The following is a 24,794-nucleotide window of genomic DNA, read 5'->3' as shown; positions in this document are numbered from 1 at the left end:
CTATCTTAAAAGATTTTCTGTAAATAAGAAAACAACAAACGATTAAATAAGCAATATATATATATATTTGAACAAAAAAATAAGAAAAAAAAAACTATATAATTATGTACAAGATTTAGAGGATGTTTTCAAAAGTTTACATTGTAAAAGTTAACTCTTAATCATCATTAAACAAACCTCCTTAAGAATTTAAAGGCTTTTGACAAAAATATCAACATTAATAATATAGACACTCGAATACTCACTTAAAATTTTTGAAAAAGGCACGATTAAAACCCATACCCGCTTAAAATTTTTGAAAAGGGCACGACTAAAACCTATACCCATTAATAGATAATCATTCGTAAGCATTTGAATAATACATTCGCACAAATTCTGACATTTGTAATGTCAACTCAATTCCTGACTACTTTCCAAATAATGATTTAGAGTTTTAAAAGTATATTTATAAATTAACCACTATTTTACATCAAAATTGACATTGGTAATGTCAACTCTTAATTATTAAACAGTTCGACTTAGTGAAATAGAAAATGACTAGTCATCTCTAAGATTTGTGGATAAGGTGAGAAGAATTTATCACTTAAAAGGTGGTGATAATCTATACAAATATTAAATTAGTTAATTAAGTTATCTAATATAACTTAATAATTAAGAGTATCATAGAAAAGTAGTCTATAATTATAATTAAATAAGTATATGTTATAGAATGTGATAACATCTATTTTCTTAGTATGTATGTATATATATATATATATATATAAGTAAGCACTCTTTTTAATAATAATTGATTTCCTTAAAATTTTACTTAAAAAATTGAAAGGTAAATTATAACAGCCAAATATCAAACAATAAATTTTCATTTAAATCTTTTTGCTTGTGTATTTCTATTTAAGCAAACACGCTTTTTGGTATTATAAAATTATGTTAATAAAGTATTTCTTAAAATACTCTTTAAATATTTTATTTAAAAAATAAAATTTAAAATACACTAAACCCCCTATTTGCAATGAATAAGAATTTATTTCTAATTCTAACTTTCTTTGTTTGAAATGAAAAAAAAAAAAAAATTAGAACTCAATTATAGGAATTGAATTCCATGGAATTCTACCAAAATCTTAAATATAAAATTTATTTGTAGAATAAAATACATGTAACATATATTATATATGTTCTTACAATAAATGTTATATAATAATATGTTACTTATATGCACATTATCAGTACATCTATGGATAATCCCGAGGAGAAAAATTGAGGTGGATCCCATGATCTGTTGAAGATATTATATTTATCATGTGCCCTCTACATTATTTAGGCCACCCTTCCCTACCATGTTAAATGCTTTATATGCCGTATAAGGGAAATTTTGCTCTTCAGAGTCATTTTGGTTAAAATTCTCCTGTCTTTCAAAAATCCTACTTTACTCTCCATAACCATCCACAATCACACCACATTCCTTCTATTTTTACTCTCCACATCTACAACACTCGCAGCTATCTATCTACTCCATTTATCTTTCATTATACTTATTTCTTTTTCTCTTTCACACCTATTTCTCTATCTCTCTTTATCTTCCGAACACACACACAAATATATCACACCCATGTCTCTATCTCTTTCCCGAATGCACACACAGACATATATACACACACTCACACATACACCTATATATATACACATACATACGCATGGTCGCGGCCATGAAACATTTCCTCGATTGCTGGTAGTCCCCCAGCGATCAGGGAATATCGTTTTTTTATTTTAATTAAAAAAATTTATTATAATAAAATAAAATTAAAAAAATACAAATAAATATATTTTTTAAATGTCTATATTTTAAATAATTATAAATTAATTAATTTTAAATTTTAAATCTTCGTGAGTTAAATTTTTGATACTTAAAAAATTTAAAATTAATTAATTTATCTTATTAAATTAATTAACAAGAATTTATTTATTTATATTATTTTTAATTTTATTTTTTATTTTATTATAATAATTTTTTTATTAAAATAATAAAAAAACATGTTCCCGACCCATGGGGGTCGGGGAACACAAGGTTCCCCGACTACCATTAATCGGGAACATAAGGGTTCCCCGACTGTTGGCAATCGGGGAACCCAAGATTTTTCGATTGCTGGTAGTTGGGAACACAGGGTTCCCCGACTACTAGTAGTCGGAAACTAAGGTTCTGTGGCCACGACCATGCATTTTGGTGTGTGTGTGTGTGTTTGTGAGTGTATTTGGGGAGACACATAGAGAGATGAAAAGATGCGTGTGAGAGAGTGAGAAATAGATGGATGGAATGAGAGAGATGTAGCAGATGGGTGGCCGTGGCTGTGGGGAGTAAAAGAGAAGGAAGATAGTCGTAGCTGTGGGTAATGAAAGATAAAATGGAATTTTTAAAAGATGTAAGAGAATTTTGGTGGGAATGACTGTGAAGAGCAATAATGTGAGTTATGAATAGAATTTTCGATCATATTATTATTAAGACATTATTATTATGTTACGTAATGTATTATAACATATACTAGTGTTGTATCACATATATGTTGTATTGATATATATATTTATTTATAAAATATTATATAAATAATCAAATTTATACTTGATGCAGACAAAAAAAGAGGGGGTGTTTGGGGAGTAGCCCGCGTCGGGAAAATGTTATACTGTCTGATGCGGGTAACATAGCATTCTCGTATAAATAATAGCTGGAATATCATCACAATATCTAATTAGTAGCTTAGTATATGAAAAGTAATGGTAAGGTTCTATTTCTCTCATTTTTTTATGTGATTGTGAATATATATGTAGAGAATTATTATTAGTCCGAATAATTCAATTACTAATTAAAATATTTTTAAGATCTAACGTAAATATTTTAAGATCTAAAATATTTTTAAGATTTTTTTTATTTTTTATTTTACGATAGATACAGTGAGTGGCAAAACCCATCATTTTTTAAATATCTAAAGAGTAAGATTTTTTTTATTTAAATTTTGCAATAAAGGACCTGTTTAGAAAATTTTTGGAATATCTTTTTGAGTAAATATAAAAATATTTTTTATTTTTATTTGACAACAAATATTATTCATCATAAAATCTTTTAATAATTTTTTTGAACAATTCAAAAAGTTATTTAGAAATTTAACACATGCCAAGTCTAGTGGACTTCCATCCTTACAGGCCAACCTTAGCCTGGAAACCTTATAGGTGATGCTTGACCCCAGTCTCTTAATTATGGCCCAGGTTAGGCTTGTTTGATTAAGAATTTATTCAAGCATTTGATAGATAAAAATGAATCTTTTTTATCGTTTCTAATATTTTTTTTCCAAATTTCGCTGACACATATTTAAATTGTAAATTTTTAAATATGTTTCCACAAATTTGCCACTTTTTGATTTGTGGAAAATTGACAATTAAACTTTATAAAACAAATAAATTACTAAACTTTCATAACGGGTCACCCTAGCCAACCATTCATTGTGCCTAATGGCATTAAAATGAAAACGTTGACTAATGTGGCCTACTTTATATAGTTCAATGATTTGCTTGATCAATTTTAAAGTTTAATAATTAATTTAACTCATTAAATAAAGTATATATAACCAATTTAACAATTAGACTCTGAAAACCTTCAAAACATTTTGACTTTATTGTAGTTATTCTTGTTTTTTTTTTTTTTTTAAAAAAAATTTACTGGCAAAACTAATTAAATAGATGTAAGAATTCATTTGATATTGACAAAAGCTTAACCTACAAAACCCAAATTTGGCTTCTGTTGACTAACTCAACGTTGCTAGCCATATCCTTCTTCTTCTTCTTCTTCTTCTTTAGTTTTTAATTTATTATTATTATTATTATTAGTAAGGCTCCTCTTCTTTTTCTTCTTCCTGGGTTTGGGTAAGCTCAGAATGGACTTCTTCATACATATAGGACCCTTAATATTATTATTAGTTTGATTGAATTAATCATTTTCAGTTCAATCTTTTCAAGTGGGTGGCTATCTTTTCGGTTCGATCTTGCCTATCTGTAAAGGTGACTTTTATGATTCTTTATTATTAGTTATTAATTGTTGGACTTAACGCACTGTTAATTAGAGCAATCATATATTATATTATATTATATTAATTTATTACGGAATAAAATTTTAAACAACAACTTAGCACGTAGTTTATAATTGTTGGAATTTTAATGAAACTTACTTTGACTTGATAGCATCTGTCAATTAAATTTTTTTTTGCAGTACATCACTTTCCCAAATAAATTAATTAATTATAATTAAGTTGACTCAATCAGTGGTTGGTCGTATAATAAAGTAGCCTTTTATTTCTGAAAAACCATGCAGTTGAGAATTGAGATGCCATCTCAGCCGCCGGTAACAACCAGCCCGGCCGCCGATGGTTTGAGGGGACATCGACAGTGACATAAATCATAAGTAGAATTCTTGAATTCTCCTTTCACTCACACACACAAACAAAATATTCCCATTTGGTTCATTGAACTGAAATAAGTAATTTTATGACACTTATATATAGGGTACATAATTAGGTGGACCTTGCTGTTAGAATAGACATCATAGGTGTTTGAATTTTTCGCATGAGGGTTGAAAAATATTAGAACCCATACACACACAAAATAAGCATTGAAATATTGAACACGATTCAATCAAGATAAATTAAAATTTATATTAATAAATTATGAATTTGATTTTTTATTTTACGCAATAAAGCAAAGTTTTCATTCGACAAAAACTACACAAAAACGATAATTCTAAATATTAAAAAATCCAAAGACATGATAGTTGCAGGAAATATTTTTTAATATTTTCAACTATAACTTGCCCCAACATTTTATGTTTCAAAAATTAGTAACACTCATTTTTAGGAAATTTAAATATATATATATTATGTGAAAAAATAACTTGGGGGAGTTGGGATTGAGGGTTGAACTTGGACTTGATTTGGGTACCATGAACTGAGTGTGAAAATATAATTGTTTTTAGGGATTGGCCACATTGATTAATTCTAGCTAGATATTCCGAGAAGCTTGCTTTCTGGTTATACTGAGGTCAGCTTGCAGAACTTTTTATCACAATTTTTCCATGGCTTTTAACCTAAGCTTTGACCATTCTTAATTAATTAGCAGCTTCCAAAGCCCAGAAAATATAATAATTAACTAGAAGTATACGTACGTAACGGTACGTTCAAACGAATTAAGCAGTATGGGGACGCATTGAAAGGAAGCAAACTGCTCCAAAGCAATCAGGGCCGGCTCAAAGGAGGGTGGGGGCCTTAGCTAATAATTAGTTTACTAGTCCTCTAAAAAAATAAAAATAAATAAAAATAAAAATTTTATTTTTCTTATTTTTTGAGATATAAAATCAAAAAGTAATTTTTTTTAATTGATAATATAAACATGAAAAAAAGATCTCAAAACATAAAAATTAAACAAGTAAAAAATGTGAAGAGTTTACTATTAGATCTATAAATTAAAAATTATTAATTTATTTTTATTATTTTTTAATGTCCAAATCAATACAGACTCCGAGACGAAAGTTTCATTGTCTAAAAAATTATTTTATCAAATTATTCTCCTAAAATAATATCACTTCTTACCTTTTTTTTTTTTTTCTGTTATATTATTAGTTTACACTACATTATTTATTGTCTACCACTAAAAAATGATCCATAAACTTATAAAGTTAAATGATATCTTACTATATATTGTCTAATATTAAAAAATAATTTATAAACTTAAGAAATTAAGAGTCCCTCCTTCAAATGAAATAACAAAATAAATAAAGTATGAATTTTAAAAAAATTATCATAAAATAAAATAATTACATTTTACATCTCAAAACATAAAAAAATAAATTTTCATTAATTATTAATTTGGGGGGCCCTCCTCCATGGGGACCCTAGGGAAAGCGATGCCAAGCCAAATTGCCACAATGGGGAAATGATTGTCTTCTTATTGAAAATCATCTTGTTCCAAATTCAAACCCCCTGAAGCTGACTATATATATATACACACACATATAAATGTCTCACTCACTTGCGTGATATACATATATTAATAATGTATAAATACAAATTTTTATACAGATGAATGGAGAAGAAGAATTTTCAGTAACACCCTAAAATACCACTATCGTATTAAATTTCTGATAACATTCTTGATGTGACAACTAATTCTATTGATATTAATTTTTTTTCTTGGCAAAAGGACGGTAGATATCATTTTGATGTATATGTTTAATTATATATATAAATACATTTATATAGATAAATAGCTCCATGCAAGAGGGCCAGGGAAAGATCTCGGAATTATTTATACTATTACAATGGGTTAAGGGATTTTTTTTTTTTTGTAAAATGTTATGATTACTTACAAATAGACATGTGTTGGGTTTATATTTTCTAATGAGGTTTAAGGTTGTGACGATTTTTTAGGTGAGTTTCATTTTTATAGGTTTTAGACCAAGATTGAAGAATCTAAGTCCATCACTACTTTTAAGCAGTCCATTTTAGAAGTCGAGTTACAAGTCTCAATCCCAATTTAGAGGAGAAATGGGCTTTAGCCCATTTGCTCAAGTGAGAGAAGCTCACTATTTTAAGCTTTAAAGCCCACATATAAAAAGGCCATTGTATGGCCTCCCTTTTGGTGTTTTCCTCTCGTGGCCGAACCCTAATCTCTCTCTCGTGTTTTCTTGCTTGGTTGATTGTTTCTTTCGTGGTTTTTCTTTTGTGGCTGATCTTCCATGGCTCTGTTTCCATCTCGGTTCAATGCCTCATTCCATGTTGAGAGGCCGCATCTTTCTTTGGTGATCTTGGCTGATTTGTTGATGATGCGTGTGCCTTATTTAGGAGGTTTTCGATCATCCTTTTTGGGTAAATTTTTTTCTTGACTTTGTGCTTTTGACCCATCGTTTTTGTGATCGATCTACCTTTTGTGGTGACCTACTTTGTGTGGCTTTAATTGTTTGTGGGAGAGAGTGCTTCATTTGTGTTCAACTGAGAGGTGTTGGGGTTTTCTGGGCTTATAGTTTGGGGTTTTTTTTGTGACTTTGTGGTCCTTATTTGTTGGCGTTACTAAAGTGCTGAGCGAGCACTAGATCTGAGCATTGAACGGTTTAACAGGGAGTTCTTTCTTTACTGTTCTTCATGTTCTTATTTTCGATTAGATCTTGGTTTGATTTAAGTTTTGCACTAACCCTTTGTTTTGTAATTTGTTCGCAACAACATGCTTTTGGATTTAATTATGTTTTTAATTAAGAGACATGCTTTTATTTATTTTTTGTTTTTTCTCAATCAAAAGACATGTTTTTTTTTTTTTTTTTTTATGTAAGAATTTTAAAAGGTTTCCTTAAAGAGACGACATTTCTCTTAATTGAGAATTTAAGAGACATATTTTTTTGTTAAATTTCAAAAGATATACTTTTTGAGTTTAACATTAAAGAAACATCCCTGTTCATGTTTATTTTTAAAAAATGTGATTTTTGGTTTAAAATAAAAATGTATATATAATTTAATAAATAGGTAAATGAAAAGATATATTTATTCATTTTTTATATTCTTCTTGAGGGAACACATTTTGATTGTTGCTATAACAAATTAAAACATTTAAAAATTAAGAGACCATTTTTTCCACTAACCCTTTAACGTTTGTAATAAAGCAATAATTTATTATGTTTAAAATCAGGTTATACACAGAATTTGACAATATATATATATATATATATATATATTTTCCGAACTCTTAACCTTTGGGTGCTGATGAATGATTGGTTTAATTATGGATGAAAGAAAGGTTTTTGGCAGAAAGCAGCAACTGGCTGCACCTTCCCTTTAAAAGTCTCCCTCGCAGGCCCATTTGCATCTGCATGAAGAAAATTAAAGGGTTTTAAGTACTTTTCTGCATCTTAATCGACTCAGGTCAGCAATTGTTGCGCTTTGCTTCTTTTCAACCATTTGACTCTGACCAGATTACATAAATATATATATATATATATTGCAAGGAATATATAATTAGGTAATTTATATTAATTTGAAGTGTTTTTCTTTTAGAATATTTTAATATTGGAACTTTTCTCTCAATCTTTTTATTGAGCATTAGGATAGTTTTAACTCGAGAGACTTGATTTAATCTTTTCTCTTTTTTTTTTTTAATGGACGATATAATTGTTTTTTCTAGATTATATAAAAAGAAATTGTTTTATATATATATGGTCCATTAAAATTTAATTAATTTTAATAATAAAATTTAAAGCACCAAATAATTAGTCAAGGCACGTTTTAAATTTAATGGGTAATTAATATACACACAAATTGTATTCTTCCTTTTCTTTGGCCAGATCAGACAATGAGTTTTGTTCGTTTGCAGAGAATTTAAGTTAAATAAGTAAAATTTAAGTGAAAAATTATACTTACTTAATTATCTTCTAAAAACATTAAAATATTAATTAACCACGTCATTTCACTTTCATGTTCTCCATAAATTAAAATAGAATAGAAGAAAATTCTTTCCATGATTTCCAAATCCTTCAATCCCAACAGAGCCTTGGAGGAGCAAAGCTCGATGTTTGATGAATAAACTAAATAATAAAAAATAAGCAACTGGATGTTAATAAAACACGTAGAAATTAGTATTTATATACAAGTAGTAGGTGCGTTTTGTCAAAGTGAAACCATTAAAGATCCTTCATAGGATGGCTTGATTGGTATATATATATATGCTTTCCTTTTTTTTTTATTTATTTTTTATTTTTTCAACCATCTTTGTCTACTGACATTGAAGTCACAGAAAAGACGAAAAGATCATTTAAGCATTCGTGTGGATATTTGACTAAAAAATATCCATGTTTTCCTTCATGCTTTGGGACATTTATATACTAAATTATGTCCATTCCATGCTAAAGCACTATATATATATAAAGCCTTTCGTATAGTGTGTATATTTGACTAAAAAATTGTCGTCTATTTGCGAGGAAATTAAATAAAATGAAAAAAGAGTTTATAATAAAAGGTAGAAAAAATTTGATAGAAAACCTTTTTATGGGTCACATAGGATATATAAACTTAATTATAGAAAATATAACATGAATGAAATTAGAACTTATTTGTTCTCATTAGGTTCTATTATTTTGTTGGATAAACTAAAATTCATTTAATCAACCTGTTGAGTAATTTGTTTGTTTTGATTTAATGAGGAAATAAATAAATTTATGTTAAATGATGATGACAAAGATAGTGTTTATATAATCAAGAATGATATATGTAATAATCGAGTTAGTCAAGGTTTATTCATAAATCAAGTCAATTAATTAATAGGTTCTTCTTAATTGAGTAATTAACAAGCTTCATTAATCTAGAAAATGTGAGATTCAATTCTTGTATTCGAGTAAAATTTAGTGTACACTCGAGTATTTTTTTGTGTTAGAAAAACCTTAAGCCAAAATTCAAAGTAAGGAGATTTTTATAATCGAGTACATATTATTTGTTATCGAGTAAACTTTAGCTATTCAATAAGTAATCGATTACAAATATTGGTATATTTAAGTAAAGATTTAATGTACTTGACTTGTAATATCCTGAAATTTGAAAATAAATAATAATTATTTAGCCCGGTGTTTGAGGACATTATTGAATATTTGAGAATTTAAGAGGAAGTATTTATTTATATGGGTTCGAGAAAAATAAGAAATTTAGGTATTTACTTAATTTAATTGGGAGTATTTATGGAAATGAGGAAATAATGATTTAATTTGTATTTTTGGTGATTATTGAGTGTTTATTGTTTAAAGAAAATAATTATTTATTTATGAAAATAGTAGAATAAATTAATTTATTGGATTTCTGAAAATTTGGATAAAAGTGGGATTCTTAGAAGTTTCGGGGTGTTTGTGTAATTAAATGTAGGGTGCAAGTGAGGTTTTCAGAAGTTCAGTGGTGTTGGTACAAAATTCGAAAAGTGACTGAAAGTCACTTTAAATTTAACTGAAGGCACATATAGGTTGAAGAAGGCGTGTGGCGCAAGCGGTCGCGCGCGAGGGCGTCCGTGGGCTGGGCGAGTGATCGAATCACACGGGGCATGCGCGCGCCGGGGGAGGAAACTTGTGATTTTTCCACCAAGGAGACGCCCAAAACGGCGTCGTTTCGTGGCCTGAAGGCGGTCATGCGCTGGCTGCCACGCGGCAGCTTCTGGCAGCCCCTCTGTTGCACTCTTTTAACCCGATTTCAGCCTCAAATTTGTTAGTTTTTACAGCATCAGTGAAGAGAAAAATTGGAGAAGATGAAGTCGTGCGCGGCCATGGAAATGAGGGAAAAAAATCAAGAAAAAATAGAAGAAATGCAATTTAATTAAAAAGTCTATAAATTCAGGTAAGTTGTGTTAGTTATGTGAATTAATTTTTACGGTTAAAATTTGATTTAAGGTGCGAATTTATTAATTTTTAGTTAAATTAAACTAATTTGCAGTGTGTATTAATTTATTGTGTATGTATATATATATATAATAATAATACACTGTGTGCAAATGGTGAGTTTATTGTGTGTATATTGTTTTGATTGTGAGAATTACGTTACAGTGAGGGTGCCAATTGCATATCTAAATATATATATATATATGTGTGTGTGTGAACACAGTGTATGGCGTGAAGGCCACTGTGTGTGATAGGCAATGAAGTTAGATGAAGTTAGAATAAAAGAAAAGAAAAGGAATTTATGCCACTGTTTGTATATTAGGATGCGTTAAGTTAATTTTATTATATATATTAATTAATTAAGTATATATATATTAAGGATGTTATTGATGTAATATAATTTAAATCAAATATAAGACTTGTCGGGGTTTTATTTACGGTGCGCCTACGTGGGATTTTAGGCGGTTAAATTATTTATATTACACGGTTAGATTTAATTAAATGCGAGCCAGGGTTTTATTAATCGCTATTAAATGTTTTACTTCGCAGCGAGAGTGCAATAAATGCAAGAAACGGCTGTGTAAAGGCAAGCTCTTAACCCTCTCTTCCTAATCTTTAATTCCCATGAAAGACCCCGTGATTTCCTGTATATTATCACCTCCCTTACTTTAATTCAGCACCTAGCCTTATTTGTTGAATTATTATTCATTGGGTTTAATTTAAATTAAATCCAGAACTTCTAAAGTTTTATTTGTTGTGAGTTTACGGGGGTTTGTATCGCCCCCATTCCTTTGGGAATGATGCTGAACCAGTTTGGGAACTAGGTTTCTAGACGTGCGGGTTTATGTACGATTTTATCGGGTTTATTTACAGTTTTCTCGGATTTATTTATGGTACGGTTAGAGCTATCGAGCAGTAGGGCATGGGTCGGTTGTTGGTGATGTTGGGGTAGACTATTATACGGCCCTGAAGTGGATCGTCGGGTGGACACTCCTTATCACTGGCCGTTGACCGGTGTTGGGCACTGCTGATTAGCTCTACCAGTATGTGATTTACTGCACGTTTAGATTTATTATATTGTTGTCCATGATTTGATATGCACATGGGTACGGGTTGCATATTGGGATATTCATTTATTGAGTATGCTTGGACACGGACATGCTAGCTTGGTTAGGTTGCATCCAGCATGGTCATATGCATCGCATGTGGTTTACTATGTGGGCGGAGCATGGCCTGATGCCTAGATGTATGGGCGCTAGTGTATCACGTTGATGCTCACTACGCCATTGCATTTTTATGTGCATTGCATGGATACTGTTAGTATTTAGTTCTCGGACGGGAGTACCGTTCCGAGGGAGCCTATGGCTCGGCTATCGGGAGTACCAACAGGGACAGGTGTCGGGAGTACCGACATGGACGGGTGACGGGAGTGCCAACCCGGGATGGCGCACAGATTGGCTGGAGGTATTTGTTACCGTCCAGGGCAGCGACAGGTTGGTATGGGACTTGGGTGCCAGGTGTCTTGTGTTGGCCCCAAGGACCGATATATACTTTTATTATGCTATGCTATTGTGTTGTAGCGTCTCATGGCTTGTGTGTACCTGGGGGTTTATTCTGAGTTGAGATTTCTGATTTTGTGTAGCCTGCAGCCTTTCTTTCCTTATGCTTGCTGAGTCTCTCGACTCACCTTGTTCTTCCATCATTTCGGGTAATGACAGCGTGGGCCATGGCAAGGGAGTTAGCTTTTGGTGGCAGAGTTTGTATTGTGTACAGGCAATCCCGGTCAACTCTGATGGTTGAGTAGAATTTACTCTGTTATTCTTACTGTGCTAGGTTATTGCTCGAGTCTTGTGTATGTCGGCACAGGAGTCTGTATTCATTTAATTACCATGTGACTGCTGTGATAGCGGGGTACCCATAGTGCATGCATGTGTTTAGCTTCGCTTTCGTTGCTCTCATTTTTTTGAGTATTCATGTCAGGGTGGTTCTTGTCTCGATGTTTATTACTTTTCTCCTCCCGTAGGCGCTTCCGTTCGGGTAGTCCGGGGGGTTGGGAATATCTGGACGGGGGTGTTTACATGACTAAATAAGAGTTTGTATTTGAATAATTAATTCAAGTTTCTGTGAGTTAAAATTAATTGAGTAATTAATTTTTATAATTGAGTAATGATTCATTTGTAATGAATAGAATTTGCAATCAAGTATATATCTTTCAAAATTTTGCTAGTCTGAGATTGCTTTTGTAATCAAGTACTTGAAGTATTAATAGTGTAATATATCATATGTACTAAAGTAGATTGTTTTTGTAATCAAGTAAATACATATATGAAATATATATGTCAAATATCTAGACCATAAAATTAATTGAGTACGAAAATTTATATTCGAGTAAAGATCTTTATGTACTCGAGTAAATAAAGTCTTATAATCGAGTATATGTTAAAATTTTCTACATCAAAAATTTAATCGACTAAGCTATAAAAATAGTATTACAAAACTAATATAATCAAGTAAATATCAAATTTAGTTGAGTAAGCACAGATTTATACTCAAGTAACATTTGTCTAAATTTTAAATTTATACCCTTTACAACTCATTAAATGCGATCTGTTTCTACTTTTTAGAATATTAAATGGTCTTCACAGATAAATTGTACATAATTAAGATATTCTAATTGAATTTTGAAGTTCTCTAGAAATAAAATATGGTAGTTAAGATACAAAACAAAATGAACATTCTCTTTTTTGAAAGACAACTCAACAAAGGTATTGAAGAGCAGAACACCATAAAAGGAGATGAGATGGAAGTCTGATGAAGAACAAAATGCTGTGAACTCAAAAAGAAAGAAAGATTTTGAAAATTCTAAGAGCTTACAATCAAAAGTCTTGTTCTATTTTTTCAAAAGATGAGAGATTGAGTTTATTTTTGTTTATGTAATTCTATCTCCTTGTATATTTACTCATTTTTTTTTAATTATGTTATTCTTTAGTACTTATTGATATTGGATACTAAAAAATTTACATTTCGCAATATATATAAATAATAACCATCAATTTATTTAAAATTTTTAAGTTAAATTTTTTATATATTTAAATTATAAATAAACATTCTTCTTTTTATATGTATATTATTTTTTATATCAATTCACAAGAAAATTTATAAGGCAAATAGAATTTTGAAATATAAAATGATGAAATAATATTTAAAACTTAAGAATTAAGATAGAAAGTATTTTAAAAATAAAAAAAATTGATTTTTATATATGTATTATTTTGATCTTTATATATGTATATATTATATGTATTATTTTTTAAAAAAATATTTAAAAAGAAAAAAAAAAGGGCCAAGCCCGCTAGGCCTTGTGGGCTAAGGGCCCGGCTCGGCCCTCCAGCCCAGCCCCCCTGCAGGAGGGCCGTGGGCCGGGTCGGGCCCTATCCACGGCAAAAGGCTCGGGCCCGAGCCGGCCCTTTTACCCGGCCCATTTAAAAAGCCCGTGAGTCGACTCGGGCCGGCCCTTTTGACATTTCTAATCTAATTCTATCTCCTTGTATATTTAAGAGAAGAGTCCATAATCTTGTTAACCTTATACCTTTTCTTGAATTCCTTTTTATATTTTTATTTGTGACATTATAAAGAATAAGCCTTACCCTAATATATAATAAATTGGTTGTGACTAAACCTGTTGAAAAACTACTGGTTACAAAGATTTGTAGTTGGGCCTGATTCAAAAGCTATCTCAATAATCAAGTTGCTTTGACTAAATCCTTAGATGAGAACTAAGGTAGTAGAGTAGACATAACCAAACCATTATATATCTTTGTGTGCTACATTTCTTTAATTTTTACTAGTTGCCTTAATTTTTTTGAAAGTAAAAAAACTTAATTCACCCCATCTTAAAAACTAACAAAACTCTACACAACCTTAACTGATTAATTAAGATTTTGTTATTGTTATTTACATCATATATATTGAAAAAGTGGAGAAAGCAAAAAGATGCAAGTTCGGCATATAATCAAGGGCAGTCAACAGGTAAGCATCTAATTTTGCATATATTATAATTAACTTTTATGTGAAACTAATTCATACTGGGTTACCAAAATTCGTATGAAATCTGTTTTTCTTGTCATATATGATATATTAGTAGAAGCCTTTATGGTAATATAGTCCGTGTGATTAATGGTTGGCCATAAAAAAAAAGAAAAATTTATGCTGAGAGATTAGTTTTTTGGTAGCGTCGCATTTACGTACGTACTAGCTAGTTCTTGTAATTTGGTGATGCTTAAATATATGAATTATATAGGGGTTTAATTAATTAATGAGATGGCTTTGCTTAATTAATTAAGACCAATAACAATCAAGTATTTGAACTAATTTTATAACTGAACTGACAAAAATTATTACCGAAATCGAAATAGAGTTCATATGGAAACTATATATCTCAAAGTATTGTGATTAAAACTTGGGGGTTTGTTCCATGGAATTACTTCCCTCCTTTTATCCAACGGCCAGACTCTTATTTATACATTGTTCAAACTTGCCTAACTGTTGTAATTTCCAAATGCCGTTACATAACGACAAGCTGCGACTGTGGCCCATGGTAGGCATAAGTCGATAATGGCGACGATGGCGAAAGTGGCACGTCCAAAATCCAATTCGGCGGGCTGGCAGGACAAGCGGCCGGAACGGTCTCCTTATCCGGAGACTCGACCTTCGCCCTCCCCGCTCTTTCACCGGCGCCTGAACCACTCATTCTGCGTCTTTTCCTGGAACTCTCCGCCGGTGGCTCGGAGACCCACTCCGGCAATTTCCCGATTTCATCGGGAAAGTTGACTATGGCCTTGCATCCACGCAGCTTGAACGCAGCCCGGTCGTAGGCCTTCGCCGCCTCGACGTCGGTGTCGAAAGTACCCAGCCACACCCTGGTGCCTCTCTTGTTCGGGTCCCGAATCTCCGCCGCGAACTTCCCCCATGGACGCCGCCGGACGCCCCGGTAGTGCAGCCTCCTGACGCCGGAGCACGACGCCTTCACGGTCGAAATGGGGTCCGGCCAGCCAGGAGCCGAAGCAATTACATCCGGCTGTGGCTGTATCTCGAACCTCGATACATATTCGAAGCTCAACCATTCGTTAAACTCGGAGGCGGCTGGTTCAGGAGCCGGGGAAATGTGGGCGAATTTGTTTCCAAAGGACGTGAAATTTGATGGATTATTAAGGTTGATATGATCATTGATCACGCTACAATTCTCTGAGAAAGCAAAGTGATCGTCGAGGAGGTGGTGGCGGATGAAATCCAAGGCCGAGGCTGCGGCCTGCTGATCCGCAGGCGAGGCCATAGGAGACCAACTTTTTTGGCTTCTTCTGCTATATATTTTATATATATATATATATATATATAAAGTTGAAAAGTAAGGTGGAAGAATGGTGTGTGGATGTCGGAGGGAGGGAGAAGCCAAGAGCTTTCTTTGTATTCAAGGTAGGTTGTGGAGTGGAAAGAATGAAGTGTGGCAAGGGGTTTATATAGGGGAGTGTACGGTTGTTTTACAAGGGGTTTAATGTGATTGTTAAAATACATATATTCTAAACATTTGGTTAGTCTTTTTTTTTTTTTCTTAGATATTTATATTTTTATTTATTTTTCTCTTGATTGTAACCCGTTAAATATTTTCTATATATGATAGTTATTTATTATTAGATTTGGTAGCAACTGATTTGAAAATAACATTTCACTGCCATTGAAATCTGTGTTAACTTTTAGCATTACTAATTTTTTGTTTCTTGGTATCTAAAATTATATAGTCAAATATTTTTAGGTTGAAGTACAGCAGTTATCGACAATATCACTACGGGGGGCTGAAGAGTGGGGGCGATGGTGGAGGGAGGGGTGCAAACCGGGGGGCAGTTGACGGCCCACGATGTTAGTGGTAATGGCAGGGCGATAGAGGGTAATGGCAGTGCTATTTACGGTGGTGGGGATGAGGCGGTGCGAGCACAGAGGGAGGGGCGACGACGGACAATGCTCAAGGCAGTGGCGGGGTGAGGGGAGCGACGGTCGGCTAATACTGCTTTTTGGGCGGTAGGTTGTTTTAGACAAAGAGTGTGGGGGAGAGAGAGATAGAGAAAGTGGAGGATAGCGATGGAGATGAAGAGACTGGCGTGATGGCGGATTTGGTCCGATGGTGCGGCGGCGGGGTGCGACAGCAAGCAGTGCAAACGATGGGGGGCTAACGGATGGGGGCGACCGGCAGGAGGGGAGTTGTGGTGGTGGGGCGATGGGGGCGGCGATAAACAGCAGTGCTCTTTGCGGTGGAAAGGTGCGAATGTGACTTCAGTGCTTGATTATTTTAAGTTCAAATTCAATGTTTGATTTTTTTTAGTTGCATCGTGCCTTCAGGCACGGGTTATCCCTAGTATATATATATATATGCTAGCTAATTGATGTGCTTAACCAAACAAATATAATCAACTTAACTCGGTTTAATTATTCGCCACAACACCTACTTTTGCTCCCCGCTTGGGTTATTTCAATATATATATATTTTTATTTTTTTGGGCTTCTAGCAAAAAATAAATAAAAAAAATCCAGAAATAATTAATTTAAAATTTCAAATGACAAATAATATATAATAAAACACTGTTTTTATTTAAAGGTGTTTGTTTGCTATATATCTTATTTATATTAATATATAAATAATAATTTTAAATATGTGAATATATTCATCTTCTAAAATATCTTCTCTGTAATATTATTGCCGTGTCTGATTGAGTCTGGACATATATGTTAGTTTTCCAAAGTTGGGGGGTCCGTTGCATAGCTTTGTGTATGGAGCATTGGAAAAGGACTGGGTCATCATTTCTAGTAAATTTTTGACTTTTAACATTACAGGAGTGAAGGAAAGATACAGTATGGGAAACTAATGAGTTTTCCAAATTCATCTACGAAAAAAGTGTGGTGTTTGATAGATTAAACGTTTAATATTTAATAAATTAATTGAAATTTAACCCACAACGTGACTCTAAAAACCCATTGAACTTCACACGTACCTACGTAGTGACCGAAAGGAAGCTGAATTGGCTGGGTTGGTTGGTGGTGGTTGTGGGGAGCAGATGACGTGGTGGTGGAATTGGTGGCTGCCATTGGAGTCAAGCAAAAAAAGCTCGTGCTGGGCGGCTTAACACTTTGATACAGTGGGGAGTAAGAAAAGAATCTCAATTGGTCAAATTATAAAAATTATAATTATTTATAATAATATATATAAAAAAATAAAAAAATAAAAAAATCAGTTGGGGCAAGGCTCCAACTAAGGGTATGTAATCGGTTATAACCGAACAGAATTGAATTGCCCGAAAATTACGAATCGAACTAAACCGACCAACATATAATAATCGAACCGAACCGAACTAAATCGACTAACCCCACTAACCGAACTAACCGAAACCTAAATCATGATAACCGAACTGAACCGAAAATTGAACCAACCTAGAATACTAAAGAGACTGAACATCTGTTACCGCCGGCCACCTGGCCGGCTGGTGATTCCAATGATCGGTTCCGATCATTGGATTCCCCCAACCATGGTGATTCATATATCAAAAAATGACTTTGATCGGACGGTTGGTTTTTTGTAGTTCTAAAAATTAATTCCATAGTTAACAAACTCGAACAAGTTTCTGGAAAAATAGAAGTTGCCAAAAACTTACCAAAGGGCGAGCACAGTGGTGGAAATCGGATGAGAGAGAGATGCACTCATCGTAGGCGTTGAAGTCGGCGTTGCCGTGTGACTGTGTCAGAGGTCCAAGTTGGCGTCAGAGGTAGAGATGAAGCATTGCATCGGCGTTGACGACGGCATCGAATGGGGCGATGGTGCCACCGTGCAGGAGAGTCGGAGACGATGGGGGCGAGCAAACGGAAGGACCAAGGATCGGTTCGGTCCTTCCGTCTTCTGGGTCTTTTCTTCTTTTTGATCTACGAAATACGAAACCTCGAATAGCAAGAGCCTTCGTCTTCTCCATCAGCGACGATGACGTCTTCTCCGGCGGCCAGATTTGGGATGACATGAAATGGCAAGGGAGAGGGAAAGGGAGAGAGAGAATGACGAAGAGAAAATGAAATGGAAGTGAGACATGGGGTGCTGCGTCTGCATGGGGTGGGGGGGGGGGTCACGGTTCGGTTCCCATGTGGAAGGGGGTTTGGTTTATTCTACGATTCGATTTGGTTTTGGGCTATTTTTATCAAAATAATCGAATCGAATCGAAGAACTGATTTTTTTTAAAATAAATAATCGAAACTGAATCGTGTATTATGACTAATTGAACCGAATTAACCGAACCCGATCGGTTCGATTCGATTAAATTGATTTATCCGATTTTTTGTACGCCCCTAACTCCAACCGGCCAAAACGTGACTCGTCACTACTTTGATGGAACCCCAGTTGGCCATCGTGCATGCTTGCACCAGCTTGCTGATCCAGCCAGCAAAACAAATATTTTTCATGTTTGAGTCGGCACTAGCACTGCTCGTCTATTTTTATGTTTTTAATAATATTTTACTCAAAAAGTATTTTTTTGGGGAAACGTAATAATTAAAGTATAATAAATGTATTTTATATATAATGAAATTCATTTTCAATTCTTAAAAAATTAAAAATATATAAATTCTAATAAAAGGGCTGTTCAAAGGTAAGATTATTATTTTTTATTTTTTTTCTTTAATTTGGTCTTTTTGTTAAATGAAGTGTTGGGCTGTAGAAAAGTTTAAACGAATATAATATTACGCACGCAAGATTTGGTCGATAATCATGTGGCTTATGGTCAAGGCTTCCACCGAACGGGCTTCCATCTTTATATAATTAAGGTGAATGTAGACATTTTCCAACTTAATTTGTCTTTGTTACGAACAATTATGTTGTTTTCAAACTCATTTTCTAGCATCCAGCATCAAATTTCATCTTTTTTTTTTTTTTTTTGTTGCCTCAGAAAACTAAAGGTGTGTTTGGGAGTTAGCATTTATTTGCTTGAACTGTTAACTCTCTTGGACTATATATAAATTACAAATTGATGGTTAATAATACAGTAATTCAAATTTTGCTTTTTGTGGGTCGTTCACATTATGCATAATAATAATTGGATAAAAGAAGTAATGCTACAAAGTAGGGGAGTTTGAGTTAGTCTATTATTTTGACTTGAATTCAACTTACGTACTGTGCCATCTTAAGCAAAAGAGAAGACAAATGCAAATTTTATAATTAAAGAGTACAAGTTGTACTTGTAGATTTGCCATAATTTCGTCCATATTCTATCCATTTCCAAATTTTCTTGTTTATCCTTTTTTTTTTAATTTGGGACATTTGGTACTAATCTTTAACTTTTTTTTTTTTTTTGCTAAGTTGGTACTAATGTTCAATTGCCTGGAAGACTACAGTTGTTACTTACCAAAAAAAAAGAAAAGAAAATGAAAACAACTATAAAATAAAATAAAACAAATTTACTAGTATTAAAATGCGTGTATACATGTAATTTTATTTATTTATTATTTTTCCTTCTATTAGAGGTTCACAAAATTTGAAGGAGCAGTTTTGTGTTACATAGCTTATAAATATAACAAATAGTCCAATAAATATATATACACACAACTACGTTAGCGTTGCCGGTGACGTTAGGCCGCGTCGCCGGCAATACGGTGAGACAACCCCCACCGAATGGGAGCTTTTTATTCAGACAATGTGAGAGGTAGAGATTTCCTGTTTCTATTTGTTCATTTGAGTGAGTTTCAAGTTATTAAGTGTTACTTGAGGTATTATATACTTTAATTCCAAGCTAACCATTATTAAACACTTGTACATTGTACGACTTTCCTCTAAAAGGGACAATCATGGGAAAGAGATCGATCTTCATTTTTACACTACCTAGCTAGTCATTTTTAATTCACATTGATGTGATTCTCCCTCTCAAAAAGAAGCTCTGATCCTGATTAAGGGATAATTAGTTGAGTATGTAAGGGAACTCGAGTGCGATTTTGTTCACCCCCTTTAATGGGGTGAATATCACCCTCACACAAGTGTGAGGGTGAAAAAGTAAAGGAACAACAATTATCCCTTATAAAAAGAAAGAAAGAAAAAAGAGAAACCTTATTGGCTTATCCCTTATTGGGTAGAATAAAAGTCTTTTATTTTCAAAATTAGAATTTGACTAAAATATATATATATATAATTTTATATTTTTTATGCCAATCAAACACAACCCTTAGTAAAATTAATTGACCACACCTCATATTCAAAACCCTAAACAACATTGGCTCCACATCTGAAGTTGACCTCGATCGGGTGCATCATGTTTATCCTTAATGTCTCATTTTGGACCATTATTAATATCATCACTATTTTCCTTAATAGACAACTACATGATGGAAGACTTGGAGTTGATGGATGTAGAATGGACCAATAGTTAAATTACCGCCTTGTATAATAATAATAATAATAATAATAAAATATATAGCATTTCACAGCTGGCTTAAAAAATGCAATTGTACATGGATACAAACTGTATGAAAAGTACCCTTCCTGCCCACATAATTAACAAGACTCAAACTTCAAATCTAAATTAAAGATCTCAATGTCTTTGCTTCGTCACCTTGGTCAAAACCTGACTGGCCACCAACACTGAGGGTTTTGATAAGAAAGATAAGTGAAAAATCAGAGCAAGGAACTTTAAGTAGAAATTATTAGGGTCACCAAACCAAGTAATAAAAAACACAATTTAATTACTTGTCAACCCAGATAGGTAGCTAATACTAATTTCTTCAGGCTTGACCCTCTAATTGAGGTGATGGATCAACTCTCTTCAAGCCACAAGTTTGGGTCTTTACAATGAGATGGTTTCCTATTGATGTGAGACATATAATTATTAACTTTGTTCAAATAAGATTCTGATCCTAACTCCACTAATTAAATGAAAAGAGATACTCTTTTGTTAAGTAAAAGAGTTACTCTTTAAAAAAGGTTGGTGTTAAGATTAAATCAAATGAAAAATCATTCCCACCATAAAATAGAGAAGATTGGAGGGGGGGGGGGGGGGGGGGGAATTTAACTTTGGCTCAAGTTTTGAGTAGAAGAGTAAATTTTACCTAAATTTCAAAATGATTTTGGACTATCTTCAGATGGATCATTTAATTAGTCAAGTGAATGAGAGAGTTGGCATACCATTTATAAAGATGGGAGAATCATATAAAACAAAAACAAAACAAAAGAGATATCCCATAGAAATGGAATATATAAATTAATCCAAAGCTCCCAAAACTTAATTTTATTCTACTTCTTTGGCATTAAAATTCTGAACTGGAGGGACAAAATTGCCTATCCTCTCTCTCTCTCTCTCTCTCTCTCTCTCTCTCTCTCTCTTTATTAACTCTTTTTTTACATTCGTCACTATTTTATCTCAACTTAACTTAATTTATCACTATTTAATTTGAATACCAAACTCGTCCTTATAGTTTACTTTAAGTTTTAGTGTTTTTTGTAGCGGTCAGATTATCTTTGACACTGAAAGTAAAATTATATGAAATTAATAGTGCTCTAACCTTATTAATTGAGAGCTTTAAAAGTAATTACAAGACTAAATATTAAAAATAACTCAAATTATAAGAGATGGGAGTAAAAATTTGTACACTCTATTTCACACTCTCTTTAACTTCCCTTCCTTTCCCATTGTTGTAAGTACTTTTATATTGTTGCTTTAGTAAAATTTATAATACAATAAATAAAAGGCAATGCTACATGTACATACATATTTACACACACATAATAAAATAATAAAAATACTCCTCCATCAAATCACTGCCACCAGCTCCACTGCACCTCCAATCTTGAGAAACCCACCACCATTGTCACCCACACCAATACCCCAGCTTGTATTGGCGTTGCCCCCACCTACACCCTAGCTCACAGCGCTGCCCACAGTTGCCAGTCGCATCTGTTGTCGTTGACATTTTCGGGCGCTTCTCAACCGCGAATCAAAGAACTTCATCGCGACTGTCATCCCTACCTGCCACCGCTGTTGACATTTTTGGACGCTTCTTGACTGTGGATCAAAACTTCATTATGACCATGGATGAAGCCTAGGATCAAATTTCTTTCCATCAAGATCCATGGATGAAGTCATGATTGGACTTCATCGGGGAGTGTTTCCATGGGAATGAAGTCTAATTGGACTTCATCATGGGAGTAAGTCTCTATCATCTTTGTTCTCTATTTTGGATGCCATTGACGATTATCCCTGTTCTTTGTTTTCATCGATGGTGTTGCCTAGGAAGAAAGAATTCGTTGTGACTTAGATCCAGAAATGCATCTGCCCATATCAAGTAACAAAACCCAAAATAAAAAAATAAAAAAAAATCTATAGCTGGATATATAGAGAAGACTCATAAATGCACGATGATATTGAGTTGAAACTGATAAAAAAGTAAAGAATTTAATGGTTCACAGGCAAGACAATGATGGACAGATTATATTTTGTGCTTTTTTGAAACATGAACGATAGAACATTGAAGTTATAATTTAACAATGAAGGATAGAAAATATTTTAATCACTCATTATTTTCTTGTAGCGACTATTGGCGATGGAGAGGGTGATGGCGATGCGGCAATTAACACATGGAGATGACTGTTGGTGGTTGCTTGAGACGCCCATGAGAAGGGAAAATAGAGAAGAGATAAGACAACCATGGAAAGCGAAATGAAAACAATTGTAGGTGAGAATATTTTTATTATTTTAACATTTTTCGATCATTCTATTTGTTATTCGTTAAGCACAAATAACATTTTTTATAAATAAAATGGAGTATACAAATTTCACATACAAATAAGTATAAGTATTATATTCAAAGGCGACAAAATAAGTATGCGGCTTGACTTTTTGGCACACAGTGTCTGTATCGTGGTTGGACTATGTTAGTGGTCAATTTACATCAATTTTTGGGTAGCAAAAATGTACAAAGTTGACCACTGGCTGGTGCACGCACAAGGCTGTTTTAATTAAATATCTAACAAACCCCAATCTTGTCACTTTCATCAACTTGCCAATTTGAAGTTCTTTCCTTGATATTCTTAATGGCTCCTACTAATTCTTGTGGAGCCTAAACTCTTCAAATATCTAATCTCTTGTCATATTCATTGAATATTTTTTTGAAGTAAAAATTTTATTAAAAATAAAAAAGTCTATTACTTTAAATTAGAACATGCTCAAAGTTAGAAAATCGAACAAACTAATAAAATATATAGTCCTCCCAACATGAAGAGAAAAATATGTACAAATATCAAGAGCGATCTCTATGATCGTTTTCCAAATCTATCGAGCTTTCCAACATGAAAAGAACAATAGTGCTTCATATTCATGTTTTGGTAGTTAATTTATACTTTTTTTATACTTATAATTTAACTCATTGGTATAATATTATCTAAAATTGGTTTGATATAAAACTATGGTATTATTATGCCAATTAATTAATTAAGTAAATCGGTACAAAAAGAAAGAGTTAGAATAATTAACCAGTGTAAAATCAACTCCCAGCTGATGTGATAAGTTTGTGAGAATCACCCTTCCAGTTGGAACTTACAGGGTGTTTAGCCGTGGAAAAATTTATAGATTATGAAAATTTATAAAAGTTGTTCAAATACATAACTTTTCAAACAGAGAACAGAGATTTAGAAGGTGCATTTTTCAAAAAAAAAAAAAAAAATTGAACTAAACTAAGAAAATACCTAAAAATCTGTTTTCTAAGTTTTTCTTATTAATTTGGAGATTAAATGCGTTTTTCAAACTAATTTTCTTTGGATAATGAAAACTAAAGAATTTATAGAAAATTAGAAATAAAAAATAAAAAATATATTTTTTTGCAATTAAATAACCCCTTAAAAGTCTTAAATTTGAATTTGGAACCACTTAGCTGTTGGGTGGTCATTGACCGAGAGATTAATGAGTTTAAGAGGGGGAAATTGATATAATACTATCTCACATGTCTCTTAATAGAAATTTTTTAAATGTCTTAAATGACTAACATGCTATTTTTATTGGGTTCAAAGTGAAAACGTTATATTCTTAGTCAAAAGCATTTTCTCTTTTTATCAATTAAAAATCGTTGACATGTAAAGTTTGATATTTAGTGTCGAGCTTTTCTCAATTATGTGTAGGCAATGTGTTTGTGTGACTTGTGATGCGAAGAATATATACCACCAAAATTTGGACTAATGGAAGAGTATAGTAAAATTTAACTTTTATGGATACACAAAACAAACATAAAATTGTTTCAAATCACTTTAGAATGGGCCCTCTTAACCTTTAAGGCAGCAATGTTCAAAAGCCTAAAAGATGAAACAATA

The 24,794-nt window shown here is 32.6% G+C and overlaps 1 protein-coding gene across 1 annotated transcript; it reads right to left on the bottom strand.

Annotated features, from left to right (window-relative positions):
- Positions 1 to 14,779: 14,779 nt before the first annotated feature.
- On the bottom strand, positions 14,780 to 15,897 carry LOC127797859 (ethylene-responsive transcription factor ERF106-like). The gene has a single exon (XM_052331022.1). The coding sequence runs from the start codon at positions 15,756 to 15,758 to the stop codon at positions 14,991 to 14,993; it is 768 nt and encodes a 255-aa protein (XP_052186982.1). The 5' UTR covers positions 15,759 to 15,897; the 3' UTR covers positions 14,780 to 14,990.
- Between the last annotated feature and the right edge of the window lie 8,897 nt (positions 15,898 to 24,794).

This window comes from Diospyros lotus, chromosome 3, assembly GCF_014633365.1.
Source record: "Diospyros lotus cultivar Yz01 chromosome 3, ASM1463336v1, whole genome shotgun sequence".
Classification (NCBI taxonomy): domain Eukaryota; kingdom Viridiplantae; phylum Streptophyta; class Magnoliopsida; order Ericales; family Ebenaceae; genus Diospyros; species Diospyros lotus.
The sequence above is the reverse complement of the archived record's forward strand: the minus strand, read 5'-3'. Positions and strand labels throughout refer to the sequence as shown.